This window comes from Primulina huaijiensis, chromosome 14 (genome assembly GCF_012295235.1).
Source record: "Primulina huaijiensis isolate GDHJ02 chromosome 14, ASM1229523v2, whole genome shotgun sequence".
Taxonomy (NCBI): domain Eukaryota; kingdom Viridiplantae; phylum Streptophyta; class Magnoliopsida; order Lamiales; family Gesneriaceae; genus Primulina; species Primulina huaijiensis.
This window is the reverse complement of record NC_133319.1, coordinates 16,030,680-16,052,760: the sequence shown is the minus strand read 5'-3', so window position 1 is coordinate 16,052,760 and position 22,081 is coordinate 16,030,680. Positions and strand designations below refer to the sequence as shown.

The following is a 22,081-nucleotide window of genomic DNA, read 5'->3' as shown; positions in this document are numbered from 1 at the left end:
ATAATTTTATGCTAAACTATTTCTTTTGATTTTCAAATTATAGTTGGTTCATTTATTTTAAAATGATGTCAAAAATATTTTATGGTTCGAACGAATGCTATGTGAGGTTTGGAAAAAAAAAATATGGTACTTTTTTAAAAAAAACGAATAGCAGACGTTTCACACAGTACTGGGCGATGGGGACATCAGCGACACTCTCACTCGTCAACTGGGCTTTGGCTTTACGTATTAACATATCATCATATTTTTATTAGTCACAATCCCTTCTCATCCTTCAACATTTTATATTTCTATCACTTTATAAAATCATGCATATTAATATCATTTTTCTTTAAAACCAAGCATTCAACATATCTTTTAAATGTCCATATTAAATCATAACAATCCATAAACATTTAAAACAATCATTTTAACATATAAAACAGCATTCCGAGCACTGCCATGACTTTTGCAATTTTCTAGGTGTAAAATTACCGTTTTACCCCTAGACGTAAAAACCCTCGAATTTGATTTTTTTCTTAATTCCATTGACTCTAGAATATCCCAAATAAATTTTTAAGCTTAAATTAAATTTACCACAATTTTATTTAACTTAAATTCTAGACTTTTCGATTATTCCTTAATTATTCATTTTTAATGCGTTTAATCCCGAAATAATTCAAACTTTAATTTTAAATTTCCAAATTAAAAACTTAGGCTTTTTATATTATTTTAGCCCTCGTAAACCACGACTCGACCCCCTGTGAGGCCGGGTTGAAAATTTCGGCCAGTTGTTTCTTCCATCGCCGTGTCTTTCCGACGCTGCACCGACTCCGAATTTTAGAAATATGGAGGTCATAGTCTCAACGCACAAATCGCTTGCGATTCTAGTGCAATCCAAGTGAGGAACATAGCTTCTGATCGTGAACCTAATTAGACGATCAAGTTCGAAGATCCGTTCCTAGGGAATTACAAGAAGGCTATCCCCGCTTAAAATCCGGAATAGTTTGGAGTCCAACGTTATGTACGCGAAAGTATAATTATAAATATCTTATGAATGATTTTAAATACACGACGTCCAAGCACCGTCTCGACAAGTAAAATTTTTAAACTTCTCATGCATCTTTGTGCGAGAATTCGATGTCTCAACGAAATCAACCAAGCACAACCTTAGTTAATATCAAATTCCGACTACCCTTCATACGAGTGAAACTTCTCTAAAAATTATATGAAATTTTTGAATTGTTCTCCTAGCAATCTTGTTCAATTTTGTTGGGTTATCTCCAAAAATTATATTTTTAAAATATAATTATTCAAAATTTAAACTGTCCTTTTTTTTGGGACCGCTTTGCCCCGATCCGGACACAAGCTCTTTGTCGCCAACACAATGAAAAGATCCAAGAACATGACACAACAAAATCCAAGCATTCAAAATTTCGCGATCTCTTCCATTCCTCGGCGAATCAATGTAAGTCGATTAGTTTACTCTTTGTTTTTGTTTTTGTCCCTTTTTCAATTATTGACGCGCATAGGCAGAAGTTCATGCAGGAAATATGTATTTTTGCAAATTGAAAGAATTTTACTCATATAAATCAATATATGGTTGGCAATTTCTTCCAGTTTGAAGTTTATCTGCATCTGTGTTTAAAAGGGTCTACTTTTTGTTGATTGATGCGTCTTTCATTGTGTTTCCCCCTTCTGTCCCCTTATTGGTTTAAGAAATCTCCCAAATCGGTGTCTTGTTTAATTGGATTATAATTTTGATCTTGGGAGTTGAGACAAAAATTCTAATGGTGATAAATGGGGCAGCATTTATCAATAACTTTTTTCTTCATTTTATTTTCTGTAATTTTTTTGGGTTCCTGTCATGATTCTTGTTTAAGGTCGAATTTCCCCAAAAAATAATTTGGTCTCAAGATAGGAAATTATCTCAGTGAGGAACTTGGCATACATTTGATTTGCTGTTTTTTTTACCATATTGTGCATTTTAATTATTCTTGTTGTGTCTCATGCTTCTGAACCAGGGTGGTGTTTAGAATCCAGAGATCGTGATTCGATGCAGAATTAGAATTTAGTGGAATGTAGGGTGTTTATTAGGCTAATGTGAAAGCTGTTGCCTTTTGTTTTTGCTTTCGGAAAAACTATCTATAGGCTTTTGTGGACCTCTGAGCTAGGAAAGAGTTTTGGGAGTATGGACAGGGTGAACTCGAGTGGGAGTGATTTAGACCTGGACCTTGATTTGGAGAGTGGAGAAGCAACAAGTGAGGAAGATGTACGCAAAGACACTGTTATGAATGGTCAAGATGTGAAGAATCTGACAGGAAGGATAAGGTGTGAGAATCTTAGAGTGGAATCGCCTTATGGATCTACTAACTGTAGTGATAGTTCTAGTTCCTATGACAAATTATTAAATTCAGATGAGATTTCTGCCAACGGGGAAGAGGCACAATGCCGTAGGTTTAGGGAAGACAAGACTTCGGATAAGGAAAAGTCAAAGAAGAAGAATCTTGCAAAGCCTCCAAAGCCACCAAGACCTCCTAGAGGTCCCTCATTGGATGCTTCTGATATGAAGTTGCTGAAAGAAATCTCTGAGCTTAACTTAAAACGTAAAAGAATGGAAAGAATCAGGACCTTGAAGAAAATGAAAAAGGAGAAGGCATCTTCGTCGATTAGTAATCTTTTTGCCTTGTTGGTTACTGTGATATTCCTTTTGGTGATTGTATTTCAAGGTACAATGTTGGCATTGATTTCTTGTTTTTTTAGTTTTCTTCTCTACATTGGAAAGTCCATATTTTTATACTTAAATATATGGATAATGTCTGAATTAGATACTCCATCCCTTCATTTTGTTTTGCTTTTGAAGTCGAGAAACATTAGTCAATAAACTACTAAGTCAAAAGGACATCCAGCTCATAATGCTGGAGAATACATGTAGCAGACAAGACTACATCTTATCCATCTCTACACCACTTTCAGTTAAGAAGTCCGGAATCGAAATGCATGTATCTGAGAATCACATATTATGCTTATCCGCATCAGACTAAGTTTACTTATGACTGAGAAAACCTCTGAAGACAATTTGCATAGTTCTTCCCCTCTCCACATTGCTATGTTAAGCTATAAGACCATTATGTTGGGTCTTTGTTGATGTTTATTGTTTTGATGTCAATCAAAATACTTACGTGAGAAGGAAAAATACTCGAAGCTTGTTAAATTTAACGAATTAACTGAGTTAAATTTGGAAGGCAAAGAAATCGATATATATATATATATACACACATATATCATACTTTATATGATTATAGAATCTCAAAGCCCGATATCACCAACTCACAGATCATTCTTAGCTCTTTATTTTACAGGATGAACCTGTGCGTTCAGTCATGGATAATATGAGGAGAATATGTTTAAATCTTTAATCTCTCTAGAAGGCTGGTCAATAGTGCCGTTTAAGGGTGTTGTAATGGGCCTGCAACTATTTATTCATGAAGCGGCAAACTCTTTAATTTTTTTGTTTCAGCTTAATTTTCATTTTGCCTTGTTCCATGTTTCAAGCGGTAACCATGTGAACTGTCATTTATGAAAATTGCGAAGTGTTAAGAGTTGACTTAGATTTTGTTGGAACAAAAGGAAGCACGCGGACAGATCAAGATGAAATATGTTGCAACTTGGATAACCGTGAAAATCTAGCCTAAGAGTCCCAGTAGAATTAGGAATCAAGTGTCCCAATTGGGTTAGGAGTCAGTTGTGTTGCGGTATAGTTAGGATTCGCTCTATTCTCTTCGTCTTTTTTCAATTCAATTACATCCAAATTCTTTTGTATTGTTCAATATCAAGGTTGTTTCCACAACACAAAGAATAAAAAAAGAGGAGTGGTAGAAAAGTTGGTAAGATGGTAGGGACTTGATGAAACCTGTGAAGGTTTGATATCATACATGTTGACATATCATGCATATCAGATGAACTATTGTTAGTCTAGTATTTCTGACATGATGTGATCTCCCATTGTTGATTTTCAGGTCTCTTGGGTTCACGAGCATGATGCCAATTTTACTGCCTTACCAAATTCTCCAGTAAGTTCTTGATCATTCTCTTTTAACTTTAGAATATTTAAATTTGAATGGCATGGTCTTAACGATGAGAGGTTGGCAGATATCTTCTGGGTTAAGGGCTACTGGCCCATGCATGGATTTACATACAAATTACTAGTATCCATCAACAGACGCATATAGTATAATAGTAAATTGATGTGTTCGATCAAAAGTGACTGATGATATGGCATAAACCATGGAAACAAAAACAACGTATACACCGATATCACGTCTCATTTATTGATTTACCTTGTGGAGAAAAGAAGAGTGCTCAAAACATTTAACATGAAGTAAAATCTGATTTTATCCGAGAGGACTCTGATCCCACTCCATCTCTGGCTTTCACCAACCTTACTTTACTAATATAGCTGGACAGTGTTCTGATGAATGTTAACATCCATGGACTTTGTGCAGATTTTTTCTTGCGAACGCCTTTCCAGATAACTGGAGTAGTTTGACATTTTGTTGGGCCTTGTGCTCATAACATAACTGGAAAAGTGGAATTGGATAATTAGTGAAGTATTTGTTGTAAATGATTGAATGTGAGTATATTATGTTTGTGAAGTAAAATGATCATTATGCCAACATCTGTGTAGCTCAAACAGTTAAAGACGAATAATGAAGATATGGCAGACTTGTCATTTTACACTCTTAGAGAAACTGCTTAAATTGGGAATAGAAATCACTTCAAAAACCAAATAGAACCAGTGTGTTACTGTATACCAAGGTTTTTCATTGGTGTTGCATTTTGAAACCGGGCATTTGATTATCAAGCTGTAATCCTTAATGCTAAACGCTACCTTGAGATATAAACTCACAACCATGGACCACCTCATGTGGTGACACTTTCTATCAACGACGATAGTTGCCCATTTTTAGGCCTGGATAGTCCACCATTTCTTTCTCGTGTGCATCGAACTTTTTTAGTGCACTACTGTATAAACTGTTGATCATATTGTTTGGAAGCTTGCGAGTGTCTGGTGTTTTATAACTTTCCAACAGGTGTTTTTGTCTTTTTAGGCTTTATTGATCAGAGGATATGGTCAGAATGCTCACGGAGTTGGAAGAGTCGCAAGATAAATGGACACCGGTGAAACTAACATCTGTTTTATGTACAGCAGTTTTGCATAGACGAAGGATCTGGGGGAGCTTAGACTAGCGTTTAACAAGTCTAATATTGGTCACTTGTAATTAAAATCACCTTTATGTTGTTTTTAGACTAGCTTTTAACGAGTCTGATGATCTCGTGTGTTTTTGGATTAGATACTGTTAAGTTTTCTCGGGAAATTTTACTCGTAGTTTACAATGTGGTCCTTCCCATGTGTTGTTCAATGATCGACTCAATTTATAGAAACATACCTTTTCCATCCTGCTGTCTACAGGCATAGTCAGAGCAACTATCCTAATATTATACACTTTTATACTAAAAATGGTAGAATGGATAAAACGGGTGATTGGGTGAATTTTTTCGGCTGTAAAATTTCGTTTTATAAAAAAAATGCCAGGCAACACAATGATATACAATGGGGATCTCAATTTTTCAAACACTTGGGAATCATGTTAAAACCAAATACATAACACCAGCTATAACATATATCAAACTGAACATTTCAGAATTTCTCGCTGAATTGAAGGTAAAATTCGCAACGTTTTCCGGAAGCACTCGAGAAGCTGATAACTATAGAAGCCCGATCTAAATGATCTTAAGTGTCCAGTATTTGATACGTGCATTTAATTCATACTATGATTTAAAATCATAGTATCTGCACAATAGTAAGCTTTTGTCACGTTGGCAGTGTCGGTCTAACTCAAAACAAAAGGTCTGGTTTTGCAAAAACGGAAAGCAAATCCAAATTAAAACATGATCCAAACAAAATGTTAACAGGAGGAAGTAGATATCTTGAAGTTGTTCATGATCTTTGGTAATGATTATTTCAGATTAGACTAGTGCAGCACTTGAGCCTCAAGGATCGTTTTTTTTTTTCTCATGATCTTTAGTTTGGGATTACAAAAGGTAAGTTCAGTGACAACCCATCTGCCAGCGTATGATGGCTTCCCAACAGAATACAAAATGCACCACCCAACCATCCTGCTCCTTAAGATTTCAAAAGGTCGGTCCTTGGCCTCCACAGTCCAAGTCGATACTTGTGGGCAAACTTCAATATCAACTTTCTCTGCAAAATTTATAGAATTGCACAACACAGATTATTAATACCACGACATTAGAAGACATCAAAAGGTTTGATAAATGTTTGTAATTGAATGCAATTTCATGTTCAGAGCTCCCCCAATCAGAAAATAAAATCCAACTAATAACAAGGGTAAAAATCTTTCATATTTCCAAATTTTGTAGGATAATGAACAAGATAGTATCCCTATAGAAATAGCTTTATCCTAAAGTAGTCAATAGAGAACCTAAACTTCTGATAAAACATAAGAGAGAGCCACAGATGAATCAACATTCACGTCAGATCACATGGACAAAGGGTCACGTACCTTGATGAAAAAGTAAGATGACTGAACAATGTTTTTTCAAATAATATAATATCAGTGTTAACAAACAGATCCCTCATTTTTGGCGTTAAATAGGTAGAACAGTGATAAATGCAATTGGCATTGTTGTCTCTACAAGGATGATGCATCAAGACTTTGACACATCCACGGCAATTGAAAATGATAAATAAGCAGAAAAGTTTCTAGAATTGAAAGTAAAACAAGAAAGAGGTTCAGTCACTAGTAAAAAATTAGACATTTCTAGTGGTTCCTTCTCCATTTTTCTCAAAAATCCACCCAAATCCCAAAAATAATTAGGAGATGAATAATATTCGTAAAGTTCCTCAACAACCCCAAACCCGAAAAAAAAATATAGGGAAGAAAGTATTCGTCAAAGTTCCTCATCATTTATCTACTAAAATATTAAATTCAACTTTATTTTACTCAGCAATCAAACATTCTTAATTTTCTAGTATATGGACCTTCGTGTAAGTAACTGTTCAGACACAATTTACATCAGGCAAGCCATAAAGATCGGCTACTATCATGACTACAACCTAACTTGTCACATTTTCCAAATTTTCTTATGCACTCACAATATCAACCTTCTCCTTGATGTCAAATATGACTAGAATATGAATAACACAACCGTGGCAGGGAAAACATTTGGCACTGGAGTTACAAATCAATTGAACTATTTGAACTAAATAGCTGAAGTTGTTTTGTTCATATTACAGGTGAATTAGTTAATTTCATAGAAACATTGAAAACTCCATTAAATTAGACTTATTTAACCTAATTTAAGTGTAAAAGACCATATCTCTACTATTTTATAAAACTTCTAGCACATACAGAAACTGATTTGGTCCGACTTGATAACCCAAAAATTTACCCCTTACATCCTATTGTCCCTTGACATAATGGTCAAAATAATACATCTTTCACTTAATCACGCTTTTGCTTTAGAAGTCCTCTAACTTCCACTCCACAATCCCTCCACTCTCCATTTTTCACGTTAAGTTTAAATTTTCAAAACTCGAAAAACTGCTTATGAACATTATTTTCTTTTAATGTTCATTTTCTTATCCCTTCCTCTCTGCACTTCTGTAAATGTTTCCATTCTTCCAACTTCCACTACATGAAATTGATTTTGAACCCTTCCTCTATTTTTGCAACCACAGAGCGATGCATTTGTTATGACCCTACATCAACAGATTTGTAATACATGCAGAAACCCACCACGGTGAGAATTTCTCTTCGTTTTCCAATTTCTGATTGCACTTTTATGTGTTGATTTTGAAGTTCTTTTTGTTTTTGTTTCAAATGGTATGTTTGACGCTCACTAATTATTTGACATAAGATTTGTGTGGTGATTTATTCTTCAATTCTCGCATCTGTATTTTTCAGTTCCTTTTTTTAGAATTGTGGTAGAAAGATGTGGTTTCTATTGTTTCAAATTATGTTTTTGAACTAATTGTTCAAATTATGTTTTGAACTAATACTTGAAAAGATACATAAAAAACAAATTCTATTTTTGAACTAATTGTGGTGGAAAGATGTTTTTATTGTTTCAAACCTGCATACATGCATGCAATGCCCGAGATTTTAGTTTGGTAATCAGAAATTTAATTGTGCAAGATCCATCCATCTGGGTAAATCAAATGCAGCGGCTGATGCACTGAGTCGAAAGGTATGTTCTTTATGCTTATCGACGATTGGCGTTTCGACTTTGATCGAAGATTGCTGCCTATATGTTCGAACAGAAGCTCAGAATGAAATTAGGTATCGATTAGATATATTCTTTTGAATGGAATCAATGGTTTTTTATGTATCTTTTAAATTATTAATGGGAAATCAAGGCACTCACTCATTCCTTACACTAGATTGGTGTGCATGTTCACCAGAATTGGTAATGTTGCACGAAAAAATGAGAATGGGGTGAAGGAGATGGATTTGGTTGACGAGGTTGTTAATTGCTTTAACGGTTAGCTAATATGCAAGATGTTATTAAAGTTTAATTAGATAATAGGTTTTGTCAACACAAGCTCCTCAGTCCTTACCACAATTTAGTGTGCAGGGGAAATATTGATTAATTCGCCTATTTTCATCTGGATCAAACCCAGAAAACTACGGAGTTGGTATACGGGTAATATTTGTCTTTGTCGTCGCCGTTCTTCAGTCGTCGATGAGAGCTCATTGATGAGGAAAATTATTAATTGTACAGTTCATCTTGGTTGTTCTCCTCCGATGATATCTTCAAGCATTACATTTTAATTTTTTGTTGGTATAATACAGATTTAAAAGACTATCATAGTACCAATGATTTCTTCTACTCCACGTGCTACCACTGATGCTAATCCCAACAACAATCATAGACGTCAATTAAGCACAACGCTTCAAGTTCAACGAATAAGAAGACAATCAATGACAGATGAACGACGACGAGAATACCTTTCTGGGCGTAGAACAAACTATCAACAACGAAGATATGGGATTGTACCCGAAGATTCCACCTTGAATGTGTCTAATATTGCTCCAAATTTACATAAACTTTTGAACAATTGACTCAAATAACTAAAAGTGAGGGAATGAAAACATTATTCAAGGTGATGGCAATTATTTTTTTTGTATTAGGTGTTCATTTTCAATAATCGCTCAATTTCCTAAGTTTCCATATAGATACTGTAAGGCCCGAGAGTTCGATTATGATCATCTGCTATGACTTGTCGATAATTGAGATGTAATTATAGACGGAACAGAGAAGACCGGGATAGCATAATGCCCGAGATCGTCGTTTGATACTCCGATTTAAGCATAAGGGAGTGGAAGCAAAGACACGACATGGAGAAGCGATGTTGTAAATCGATTTTTTTTATTGTACAAAACCGCACCTGCGCCAGGAAGGAGACCGCACCCGCGGGGTTGAGACAGTGACAGCAGCGCACCAGCGGTAAGACATCCAGCGCACCAGCGGTCAGTTCTTCAGAATTTTTGGGCGTAGTCCAGTAAGCCTACCGCACCCACGGTATAAGAGCCACCGCACCCGCGGTAAGCACAGCGCACCCGCGGTCCAAGAGTCAGCGCACCCGCGATCCAAAGTTACCGCACCCGCGGCGAGACGTGTTTTGTAAAGAAATGAGCCACGTTTCTTTGGCATGCAATTTGATATATATAAACGCATTTCCTCTCATTTCAGCAACAGAAAACAACCGAGAAGGCTCCCTGAAATCCTCAAATTTCCTTGAATCATAGAACTTTTATTGTGCCGCATCCGTTTCTCCGATTTTTGATCCAATCACAGTTTCAGACTCCCCTCGCCACAAGCTACAACTGGACGTAAGTTTTCTTATGTTTTGATATGCTTTGACAATATGATATTGAAGGAATCAGATGTAATTGATATATGTTAGTCTTGAGATATTAGACCTCGTATAATCGAAACCGGATTGAAGAACAGATACTGTATGAAATTGTTATGATTTATCGAACTTGATTTGATTGCGATTATACCGAGTTGGTATCAGAATATGAATGTTGATCGACTATGAATTGAGATTGATATTTGTATTGCTGGGTATATCGAGAGTGTGCAGTTATACCACTGAAACAGAAGTAGATTGAGTTCTGATTATATCCAGTATTGATGGAGTTGTGTGTTGATATTATACTTCTTGCTATTGTCATTGCCAGATTGAGTACTTACAGGCTTTGAATTCGAGACCTCGACTTCGTCAGATCAACAAAAGAAAGGTATAAGGCAATGTTAACCGGGAGATGAACTTGAGTCAGATTGGACTCTAGTTTCCCTAAACCACATACTTTACTTATTGCATTGATGTTTGTGATTCTTGAGATTGTGGTGCTTAGTCTATTGATTTATAGCAGAGCATATATTGAGTCATAGGCTGATGTGCCTTGAGTGAAAGTCACTAACAGAGGGGCTAGCTTGTGACAGATTAGTCACTGGCCCATTGCACATTGTCAGAATAGGATTGGCTGATTGGCCAAGTCTTTGGCGGATGTGCCAAGACACTGGACGTTTGGTATATCGATGTGCTTAAGAGACAGAACAGTCCTTATTGCTGATGATTCGATATAGATATAGAGCAGACCAAAGTCCCGGAATAAGAACGTACCGGTCCACCACCGCGAACGGGAGAGTAGGTGGGAGATTTGTTACGTTCTTTTTTTTTTTCAGAAACTATATTTTATTAGAATAATAAGGTAGTAAGTTTACAAAGCAAGTGGATGAGCCATCCACGAAAAACAACATCAACCTACAATCAGTATTCGTTCAACAGAAAATATAACACCAATCCCTAGCTAAATCCGAGATACAATAAGTCCGAAACATTGGTACGTTAATCGTCCACATGGCGACCCTGAATCTGATTTTTCCCCAAACGTCATCTCTCGATTCTTCTATGTCACTGAATATTCTGTTATTGCGCTCCAACCAAATCGTCCAAAAGACACAATGAACTATTATGCACCAAAAATCTTTAAACCTCTTTCCTGTGAGAGATCCATGCTCCAAAATAAACATGTCTCTTGATGATGCTGGAGATATCCACTCGATTCCAGATTTGTCTCATGTGATTGCTAACCCTTTTGATAATCAGATCTCTCTTCTCGAGGAATCCCAGAACAGGGTAATACTCCGACTACTCAGATGGATGTATCAGAAACTCTGATGGAAACATTGTTACAGAAGTTTCAGTCATTTCACCCGCCGATTCTGAAGGATACCGAGACATCTGGTGATTGTGAGAATTAGTTAGATGAGATAGAGATGCTGTTTGATTTCCTTGATTGTACAGATGAACGTAGAGTTAAAATGATTGGGCATCAGTTACACGATGTCGCGAAGAGTTGGTGGCTCGCAACCAAGGAGGCCTTAGAACAGCGTGGTACGATGCTTACATGGGAACTCTTTAAAACTGAATTTTATCAAAGATTTTTCCCAGTATCATACAGACAAGACAAGAGTGCAGAGTTTACCACTCTGAGACAGGGGCAGTAGAATATTGAGGAATATGTAGCCAAGTTCTGTACCTTGCTACGTTTTGCTCCTCAAGTGGCTGGGAATGATGAAGCTGTAACTGATCAGTTCACCAAAGGATTGAATCCTGAGATAATTACATTGGTAAATGTGGAGCGACCCCATACTTTTACTGATGCACTGAACAGAGCTAAAAGAGCAGAAGCAGTTCTGATGAGACAGAAGAGAGCTTCGTATGTTCCTCCAGTATCGAGACCACAACAACCCCCTCCCAGATGTGAGAGTGGTAGCAACAGCGGTGTGGAGAAAGAACATCTGAAAGCTCGAAAGAAACAGTTTAAGAAATTGAGAAGCAGTTCTTCTAGCTCCAGTGGTTCCAGACAAAAGTATACTGGAGTGTATTGTAACACCTGTGGAGGGAGACATCCCACAGAGCAGTGCTAAGGAGTGCTTGGTAGTTGCCGCATCTGCCGACGATCAGAACATTTTGCTAGAGTATGTCCACAGAGAGATGTTCAAAGATGAGAGCTGAATCATCTGGATCAGTGATTCAAATTGAAAGACGATCATCTGGTGTTCACTCTTTCCAGTCCTCACCCTCTTCTCAGACACAACCAGGGCCCGAAGGAAGCCAGATGGGTTGTAATGACCAAGGAACAGACCCAGGATGCACTTGATGATACCGTGGTAGGTAACTGATCTTTTATGATTCTTTTGCTTATGTACATCCTATCCATGATTTCTGAATGAATTGCATTGATGTGTGCTTTATCTGTTGACTCCGTATCTGCTGTAGTATTTATCTCTTTACCTTTCTGGGGAGAGTTTTGATATCAATGAATTTTGTGAAACATCATATACTGCAGTAAGATGGGAATGAGATTGAGTGAGCGTGTGTTGTACTTGCGTTGTCTGATTCTGAAGGCATGACTGATATTGCTACGCTGATCAAGTACAAAATTACGGTAGACTGATTCCAGAAGATGGTAAGAGGCGGACCTGAAATGGCCGCAAAATGAATATTGTACGGTAAGGATTCTAGATTTGGAATTCCTTTGATATTCGTAGTATCTCTGACTTGTGTATTCAGTTGACTTACTGAAATTAAGCCCATCATTGGCTGATTTGCCAGTGGTGTGTGAAGTTAATGATGTGTACCAAGAATAGATTCCAGGATAGCCTACAAACAGAGAAAGAGATTGTAGCATGGAATTGATGCCAGAGTTACATCAGATCGAATGTGTCTCCTTGAGATGCTCCAGTTATGTTTATGGGTTGATACCCTATGTGTTTCAGAGGTATTTTGATGATTTCAGGATTATGTATATCGATGATCTTCTGATATATGCAAATAATAGGATTGTTTATGCTGAAAATCCTGAAAACTGAGAAATTATATGCAAAGCTGTCGAATATAAATTTGATTGAGACAGGTTGTATTTTTGGCTTACTTTATATCTGGTGATGGGATTTATGTTGATCCAAGTAGAGTTGAGGCCGTGATTAGTTGGCCTAGATCGACATCAGTGCCAGAGATACGTCGTTTTATGGGTTTGGCAGGATATTATAGGCGTTCTATAAGAGATTTCTCTTATATGGCTAAATCTATTCTTTCAAGTGTTGGTGATTTTGTTATATATTGTTATTGTTTATGCTTCCAGACAGTTGAAGCTACACGAGTCTCGCTATCCAATTCATGATCTTGAATTGGCGACCATTGTATTTGTACGAAAGATTTGGTAACACTATATGTACGGTGAAAAATATGAGATGTATTCTGATTATATGAGTTGAATTATCTATTCTTCCAATCTGAATTGATTATGAAACATAGAAGACGGTGTTTATTGAAAAATTTTGATTATGAAATCGACTCTTATCCGGGACAGTTGGATGCAGCAGCTGAGGCACGGAGTCGAAAGTGTATGTTCTTTATCCTTACCGATGATTGGTGTTTCTACTTGGATTAAAGAGTGATGTCTTTCTGAATTGATATTTGAGACAGACTGTCAGATTGTGAGATTATATGTTATTCAAGTCGAACCAGAACTGAAATTCAGAATTAAAGAAGCACAGAAAGTGGATTAGAACATTCAAAAATTCGATTGTTATGTCAGAGCTGGACAGCAATCCAAGTATCAGGTTTGTGACAGTGTGTTATATTTGACTAATCGTATTATTGTGCCAAATGTTTCGGATTTGAAACGACAGATATTGTCAGAAGCGCACAGTAGTTGAGTCAGTATTCATCCTGAAAATGGTACAATGATCTGAAAGAACGATTTTGGGAGAAACAGATGAAGGCTGATATTGCAGCAGTTGGATCCAAATGTCTGAATTGCCAACAGATGAAAACAGAAAGAAAGAAACCAGGAGGGTTGTTACAGAGTCTGTCCATTCCTGAAGGGAAATGGGATTACATTTCCATGGAATTGTGACGTCAGAAAAGAACGAAAAGCAGCTCAGAACAAAGACTATTCCGCTTGTGAAGATTCAAGACAGAGTCAGATATGAGACAAGAATTCCCAGCAATATTTCTCTGATGTGCGTATTTCGTTCAGCTCTATTCTTTCTGCCTATTCTTTCATTTGATGTGATTATGATATGATATGATTGCCTGAGATTTCGAGGACGAAATCATTTCTTAGGGGGGAGAAATGTAAGGCCTGAGAGTTCGATTATGATCATCTGCTATGACTTGTCGATAATTGAGATGTAATTATAGACGGAACAGAGAAGACCGGGATAGCATAATGCCCGAGATTGTCGTTTGATACTCCAATTTAAGCATAAGGGAGTGAAAGCAAAGACACGACATGGAGAAGCGATGTTGTAAATCGATTTTTTTTATTGTACAGCACCTGCGCCAGGAAGGAGACCGCACCCGCGGTGTTGAGTGACGGCAGCGCACCCGCGGTAAGACAGCCAGCGCACCCGCGGTCAGTTCTTCAGAATTTTTGGGCGTAGTCCAGTAAGCCTACCGCACCCACGGTATAAGAGACACCGCACCCGCGGTAAGCACAGCGCACCCGCGGTCCAAGAGTCAGCACACCCGCGGTCCAAGAGTCAGCGCACCCGCGGCGAGACGTGTTTTGTAAAGAAATGAGCCACGTTTCTTTGGCATGCAATTTGATATGTATAAACGCATTTCCTCTCATTTCAGCAACAGAAATGAGAAAACAACCGAGAAAGCTCCCTGAAATCCTCAAATTTCCTTGAATCATAGAACTTTGATTGTGCCGCATCCGTTTCTCCTGTTTTTGATCCGATCACAGTTTCAGACTCCTCTCGCCACAAGCTACAACTGGACGTAAGTTTTCTTATGTTTTGATATGCTTTGACAATATGATATTGAAGGAATCAGATGTAATTGATATATGTTAGTCTTGAGATATTAGACCTCGTATAATCGAAACCGGATTGAAGAACAGATGTTGTATGAAATTGTTATGATTTATCGAACTTGATTTGATTGCGATTATACCGAGTTGGTATCAGAATATGAATGTTGATCGACTATGAATTGAGATTGATATTTGTATTGCTGGGTATATCGAGAGTGTGCAGTTATACCACTGAAACAGAAGTAGATTGAGTTCTGATTATATCCAGTATTGATGGAGTTGTGTGTTGATATTATACTTCTTGCTATTGTCATTGCCAGATTGAGTACTTACAGGCTTTGAATTCGAGACCTCGACTTCGTCAGATCAACAAAAGAAAGGTATAAGGCAATGTTAACCGGGAGATGAACTTGAGTCAGATTGGACTCTAGTTTCCCTAAACCACATACTTTACTTATTGCATTGATGTTTGTGATTCTTGAGATTGTGGTGCTTAGTCTATTGATTTATAGCAGAGCATATATTGAGTCATAGGCTGATGTGCCTTGAGTGAGAGTCACTGACAGAGGGGCTAGCTTGTGACAGATTAGTCACTGGCCCATTGCACATTGTCAGAATAGGATTGGCTGATTGGCCAAGTCTTTGGCGGATGTGCCAAGACACTGGACGTTTGGTATATCGATGTGCTTAAGAGACAGAACAGTCCTTATTGCTGATGATTCGATATAGATATAGAGCAGACCAAAGTCCCGGAATAAGAACGTACCGGTCCACCACCGCGAACGGGAGAGTAGGTGGGAGATTTGTTACGTTCTTATTCAGATCGGGATCCCTAGATGAGAGATGAGTCGAGTCTGAGAGATCGAGTCATGAGTTTGATTTACATATTTGTATTGATTCATGTTTCGTAGATTACGATTCATGTGGTTATTCCAGTTGTATATCCATTCATGTTTTTAGATTCTGATACATGTCATGATATCTGTTTCATGCTGTTATCTATGTTTTCATATGACCGCTTTATACATGGTTATACTGGGATTTATTCTCACCGGAGTTATCCGGCTGTTGTCGTGTTTGTATGTGTGCATGACAACAGGTGGGACAGGATCAGGGTGAAGAAGAGGATGAGAGATCGAGATTAGAGTGGTGATTCCGGACTTTGATGTAGATAGGTTTCAGCATTGAATATGTAGTAGTTGAACCTTAATTTAGTTTGAATGTATGTTGTACAAGACATGTACTTATCTAATGGTATATATATTCGATTTATGCCATTGATTTATTCCATTACGTTCCGCATTTTAAAGAAAAATTTTATGACCCGAATTACTTGATTAGTATATTGATCCTAATGATGATTAAGAAGATGATTAGCGTCCGCGTCTCCACAGATACACTGCCTAAACTTTCATGTATAATATCCAAAAGTCATTGTATAAATTGATGCAAGGGCTAAAAATTCGTTGTATGATTTATATCTTACTATAATATTCATATCAAATTACACATATCCAACATTCATTTTATAAATTGATTAAGAAACCTATCAAATATCCAACATTACGTTACACACGTGTTGCGTGTGCTTCGGTCGTTAGTATGTTATAAAGAAAACAGATAACATTAATGTTTAAAATGTGACATGTATGTTGGAGTTCCTTTGCCTATATGACAGTGTGTTTCTGGTTATAGTGAAGGTGCTAAGTTTATCAAACCAGCGTATCACGATATGAATTTAAATCAACACCAGTGCGCTGGAGATATCCTAGTCTATAATGAGTCTTTTGACCATCTTAATCTTAACAAAACCCACAAAAAAGATTTAGTACATCACTAGTCTATTCACATTTAATTCATGGTTTTATGTTACTTGACACAATCTGCATTTATCACTTAAGAAAATCAAATCGATTAACGTTGTCCAGTCGTTTTAAAAAAGCATCAAGCACAATATATACAATGTGCTGAGTGTGCCTTACTTTGATGGAACAGTTGCCTCGCTTTGCACCTTAAGGATCCAGGAAACATGTGCGCGTTAGTGCACCTAATGCCGTAATAAACTATGATCCAAATTATAAGCACGCCCGTGCACACAACCATACAAGTAGACCGTAAATAAGATACATAGAGTAAATAATCACGAAGCACAAGCAAGGTTAATCACTCATGCAATTTGCAAAATCAATTAATCACAAAGTAAATTAAAGAAACGCACGAGACCTCCCACTCCCTCGAATCCCAAACAAATATCGGTACTCACGTAAAAATACATCCAAGCAAACATGAAAATCCATAAAGCATAACCTTTTTAACTTCACATATAGTTCTTACATCTTGGCAGGGAATGCCGAGTCTCTTGAGCTTAATAGTGCGAGTGACGAGAAGTTTGTTCAAGTCCCCAATTTCAGACTCCAGCTTCTCCACGTGCTTTTCAACTCCTTTCCCCACTCCATTCAAGAACTCCGGTATCCCCACCTTCACTGCACTTTTAACAGAAAAATGAGAGTAAACTAATTTCACNTATATTATTAAAACAAATTCCTAAAAAGATTCAAAGATTAGAACGAAATTTTTTCAACGTGATAGATTTTTAAGCCTACAAGTGTTTAAATTATTTATTTGGGTCAAATTCTATCTCATGTGTTATCTTTTGAAGCCTACAAGTGTTTAAATTTTAATATAATTAAATTATATTATAAAAAAACTATACAACGAAAAATTAAATAAATATCTACAAAAATAAATTAAGATTTACAAAATAAATAATCTACTACGCTAAATTTCGTAAATAACATATTACGCTAAAATTTATAATTAAACTACTACGCAAAAGTAACACATAATTATTAAATTTTCATTAAAAAAAACGCTTTAAAAATCTGACTTGCGTGAAGATATGCAGAATCACGTAATGCTGGAAGATAAAACCAACGAGCAAATCTACAAAATTAACACGAAAAGATGTTAGCATTAATAAAAAAAAACGAAACTGCATGCGAAAAAAAAGATAGAGTTTCGACACTACCAGAGAAGAACTGCGAAAATCGGTGAAGAAAATGTTCGGGGGCCTCGGTATATATAGAAATTGTAGCGACGGTTTACAAAAATCCGTCGCCAGTAGCGACCATTTTGAGAAACCCGTCGCAAAAGGCGACGGTTTAAGGAAAACCGTCGCCGAACTAGATCGGCGACATTTTTATTCAACTGTCGCCAATAGCGACCGATGTTGAGTAAAACCGTCGCACTTACCGTCGCCGATCTAGATCGGCGACGTTTTTGTTCAACTGTCGCCAATAGCGACAGGTGTTTTCAAAACGTCGCTGATCTAGATCGGCGACATTTTGTAAAGCCGTCGCAAATAGCGACAGTTTATCTTAAGTTGTCGCAATAATAGCGACAGCATAACAAGAACTGTCGCAAATATGGCGACGATTTGTATATTACCGTCGCTAATAGCTAATTAAAATTAAATTTAGTTTTATTTAGCAACATTTTAGTTTTATTGTTACTATAGCGTTAAATATTTTAAAACCATACATCATAATGTTTAAATAATGTTATTTGCGACCCATATCGGAGTACGACCATCATACGGAGTTGAGCTATGCTGCTTCTCTGCCATATATATACGTACAAAATAGAGGTATGCAAAAAATTCATTAATTATATGCACAAAATAAAATATATTTTTTTCAAAATACAATTCAATCATAAATAAACTCAACCTGATTCACTTTCGTCGGAAATGTCACGAACATCGTCGCTCGAATGTTGAACCTCTTCTGTTTCACTTTCAGTGCCGTTCATATCAATTTCGTTGTCGTACATATCATTAACATCGACTAGATTTTGAGACGTCAAAAAAAATTGAGTTCAGATGTCACGAGGTCAACTTTCGTTGTTTTGAAATGCATCGTTCGCATCAATTTGATTCTGCTCAGTATTTGGCTCAACATCAGTGACATAAGCTCGCATACGTAGAGTACTCACATGCATTCAATCTGATTCTGCTCTCTTCGTTGTTGGATAAGTCAAATACACAACTTGCGAGACTTGTGTAGGAAACACAAATGGTTCGTAGTATCCCAGACTCTTTTTTCGATTGACATCAACAATTTTGTACTTTTATCAGCCGTTCGAAATCCATTCTCCAATCGACGATACATCCAATTTCTATCGTTATCCATTTTATCCTAATTTATTACACATTTAATCTTCCACGAGAGAAGATTTTTATCGCCCGCAATGTGAGTGAAAGAAGTGGTGTTGAGATAATTGACTGAACCATAAACCCTAAACCCCAAAACCGTCGCTATGAGCGACGGTTTGTTAAAAACGTCGCAAATATCAGCGACGGTTTATTTATAACCGTTGCTATTATAGCGACAGTGTTTGTAAACTGTCGCAATTATAGCGACGGTTTTTTAAACCGTTGTTACAATAGCAACGGTTTTCTTGAACCGTCGCTATATAGCGACTGTTTTATTAAAACCGTGGCTTTTAACATTAGCGACGATGTTTTTTAACTGTCGCAATATAGCGACGGTTTTGATTAAAACCGTCTTGTTTAAAATTAAGCGACGGTTTGTTTAACCCGTCGCTTAAAATGGCGACGGGTTTGTAGAACTGTCGCAAGTTTAGCGACGGTTTATGAAAAACCGTGGCGAATAAAGCGACAGTTAGATATAACCGTCGCTATAATAGCGACGGCTTTGAATAAACTGTCGCTTAAGTTTAAAGGCGACGGTTTTAATCAAAACCGTCGCTAAAATAGCGACAGTTAGCGACGGTTTTATGAAAACCGTCGCTAAGCCTTCCGTTTTTTTGTAGTGAAAGAGAGAATTAAAAGAATGAATAAATAATTTAAAAATTGGAGTATTGGACACATTACAAACTTGTTTACCTACTTAAATTTATCATAAGAAACTTATAATTGTTAGAGCTTATAAAAAATTTAATGACTCTTAAACTCTTTGAAAATCAAGCTAAATAAACTTTTGTATAAAATAAAACTATAATAGAAAGAAGCAAATCGTTCAGCTTAAGGGGTTAGTTTGGATACAGAAGTTGAACTTAAAAAACACTTAAATATGCTCAGATTTTAAAAATGCTTTATTAAAAAAAACATGATCGATTTTAACCTTTGAATAAATATTAAAAAATATTTTTGTTTTTATTCAAATAGAACTAGAAGCCCAAAAATTATAAATTTTGTCTTCTAAAAACACAATAAAAGAAGTTTTTTTTTAAAAAAAAATAATAACAGCTTTTGTTACCAACAGTGTACTCTTTAAGAAAATAGTNAATCCACCACCACCTCCTCCTCCTGGGGATGCTGCTACTCGTGCGTTAGAGGGGATGACTCGTTTCTTTGAGCAGCAGTTACAGCAGCAGTTACAGCAGATGCGGCAGGAACCAAGGCCACAGCATGACATATATGATCAGTTTCGGAGGCTAGGGCCAAAGGAATTTTCTAGCACCACCAATCCCTTTGCTGCTGAGAGTTGGATTCGTTCACTCGAAGTACACTTTCGTTATCTGAATATGGGGGATGCTGACCGTGTGAGGTACCAATTATGTAATATCCAAGCTTGGTGAATGGTATGATTTAAGATTTCATTTGTTTATTGACTACTTAGTCAAGTTTAAGTATAGTTTTGATGTTAAGAATTTCGACTTATGACTTATAGTATTGTGATGTTAGGTGATGTGTAGTGATATTGTAGCGTTGTTACGATTAAATGCATGATAATTTGTATGTTGAGCCAATTGGTATGAGGCCAATTGGAGTGGTTAGATATGATACAGAGGTGCAACTTTCATGTTGAAAGCGTTGCCCAAATATGGGGAGAAGCGACGTTGCGAATCGATTCTAGTTGCAAAGTATATTGTTGGCTTCAGGGGACACCGCACCCGCGGTAGAAAATGCAGTGCACCCGCGGTGTTTGGGCAGTAGGGTTATTGCACCCGCGGTAGAAAACACAGTGCACCCGTGGTCGTTTCTTTTGGATTTTGGGATGTGGTTCAGTACTCGCAGCGCACCCGCGGTCCAAAGACTAGCGCACCCGCGGTGTTTGAACAGTAAAGTCGTGTTTTTATTTTTATGTGCTTAAATAGAAGTGTTGGCTCATTTTTCCCTCATTCCTCTTCATTTTCTCGGTTCTTCAGTCCAAGTAGGAGCTAGGGTTCTCATTTCTTTCTTTTATCCCTTTGATTCAAGCTTCTAGTTGGATTATTGAAGTGAGAGCAAGAGCATTTTGGGTTTAAAGAGCTAAGGTAAGCTTGTGGGTTTAGTTATTTTGGATTGTGGTGTTGGGGGAAAGTATGGAACTTATGATTGTGTTGGTTTTATGGGTTTGATGGTATGGATATTTGATTATTAAGTTGTTGATGGTTCAATACATGGTTTATTGTTGTAGGATTTATACCAAGAGCTTAGACTCAAGCTTTCCATTGGTTGTAAGTGGAATTAATTCCTTGTGCTCACATGAAATATATGTATTGTATTTCAATGATTTTCATATGCTATTCCCTTCCATTTGATTCATGTTAAGTATAGATACACTTTGTTGTATATTAGAGGCTTTTATAAGTCTCAATTATAAAAAAAGGAATGCAAAAGAAAAGAGTATCCAAAGTGTTTGTTTTAATGTCCAAGAGAGAGTTCAAATGATTTATTGGATTGATAAATAGATAGTCAAAGATTACATGCAATTAGTTGATCAACGACCAAAGGCTTATATCCCGACAGAGTAATCGATTTATATCGATGGGATATAGGTACAGAGACAGATATATTATTTAGATATCAATCCACAAGAGAAAAGAGAAATACCATCGTCATGGTTATGTTATACTATGTCATTCCAAGTTTCAAAAGTTAGATGGTATTTAATGATTTCAAAGGCATGTTTTACAGAGTATGATATTTATAGATTGTTATGTAAGAGTTCCATTTGCTGAGTTTTATACTCATTCCAGTTATTTCATGTGATGCAGATAAGAGTGACAAGTCGGAACGTTGATTGGAGCCGAAGTCATATGTACAAGAGATGGAAGGAAGAAAGATATTTTGTTATCAGTTTAGCATGATCAAAATGACATTTTGTATTTTGAGACAACTTTAGTGATCATGTTTATACTTTTGATTGTATATATTGACAATGTAT

At 36.7% G+C, this 22,081-nt stretch overlaps 2 protein-coding genes and 1 long non-coding RNA gene across 5 annotated transcripts; 1 reads left to right on the top strand and 2 right to left on the bottom strand.

Moving 5' to 3' along the window:
* Positions 1-1,264: 1,264 nt before the first annotated feature.
* Positions 1,265-5,435, top strand: LOC140956437 (uncharacterized). Of its 3 annotated transcripts, none has more exons than XM_073413158.1 (4): positions 1,265-1,447; positions 2,004-2,708; positions 3,999-4,052; positions 5,073-5,435. In XM_073413158.1, exons 2-3 carry the CDS (start codon positions 2,171-2,173, stop codon positions 4,019-4,021), a joined length of 561 nt encoding a protein of 186 aa, XP_073269259.1. In that variant the 5' UTR covers positions 1,265-1,447; positions 2,004-2,170; the 3' UTR covers positions 4,022-4,052; positions 5,073-5,435. The 3 variants fall into 3 exon arrangements, with proteins under 3 accessions (XP_073269259.1, XP_073269258.1, XP_073269260.1); XM_073413157.1 differs by having other exon boundaries at positions 1,267-1,447; positions 5,091-5,433; XM_073413159.1 differs by lacking the exon at positions 1,265-1,447 and adding an exon at positions 1,458-1,581 and having other exon boundaries at positions 5,091-5,434.
* Positions 5,436-5,903: 468 nt separating this feature from the next.
* On the bottom strand, positions 5,904-17,444 carry LOC140957626 (uncharacterized; the record flags this gene model as incomplete). The annotated part of the gene is made up of 2 exons (XM_073414957.1): positions 5,904-6,244; positions 17,244-17,444. Coding segments are annotated over 2 exons (279 nt in total), but the record flags the coding sequence as incomplete, so codon positions are not given.
* Positions 17,445-17,649: 205 nt separating this feature from the next.
* LOC140957627 (uncharacterized) lies at positions 17,650-18,020 on the bottom strand. The gene is made up of 2 exons (XR_012171656.1): positions 17,938-18,020; positions 17,650-17,852 (listed from the first exon to the last, which is right to left on the bottom strand). It is a non-coding gene; the product is annotated as an uncharacterized lncRNA (long non-coding RNA).
* Between the last annotated feature and the right edge of the window lie 4,061 nt (positions 18,021-22,081).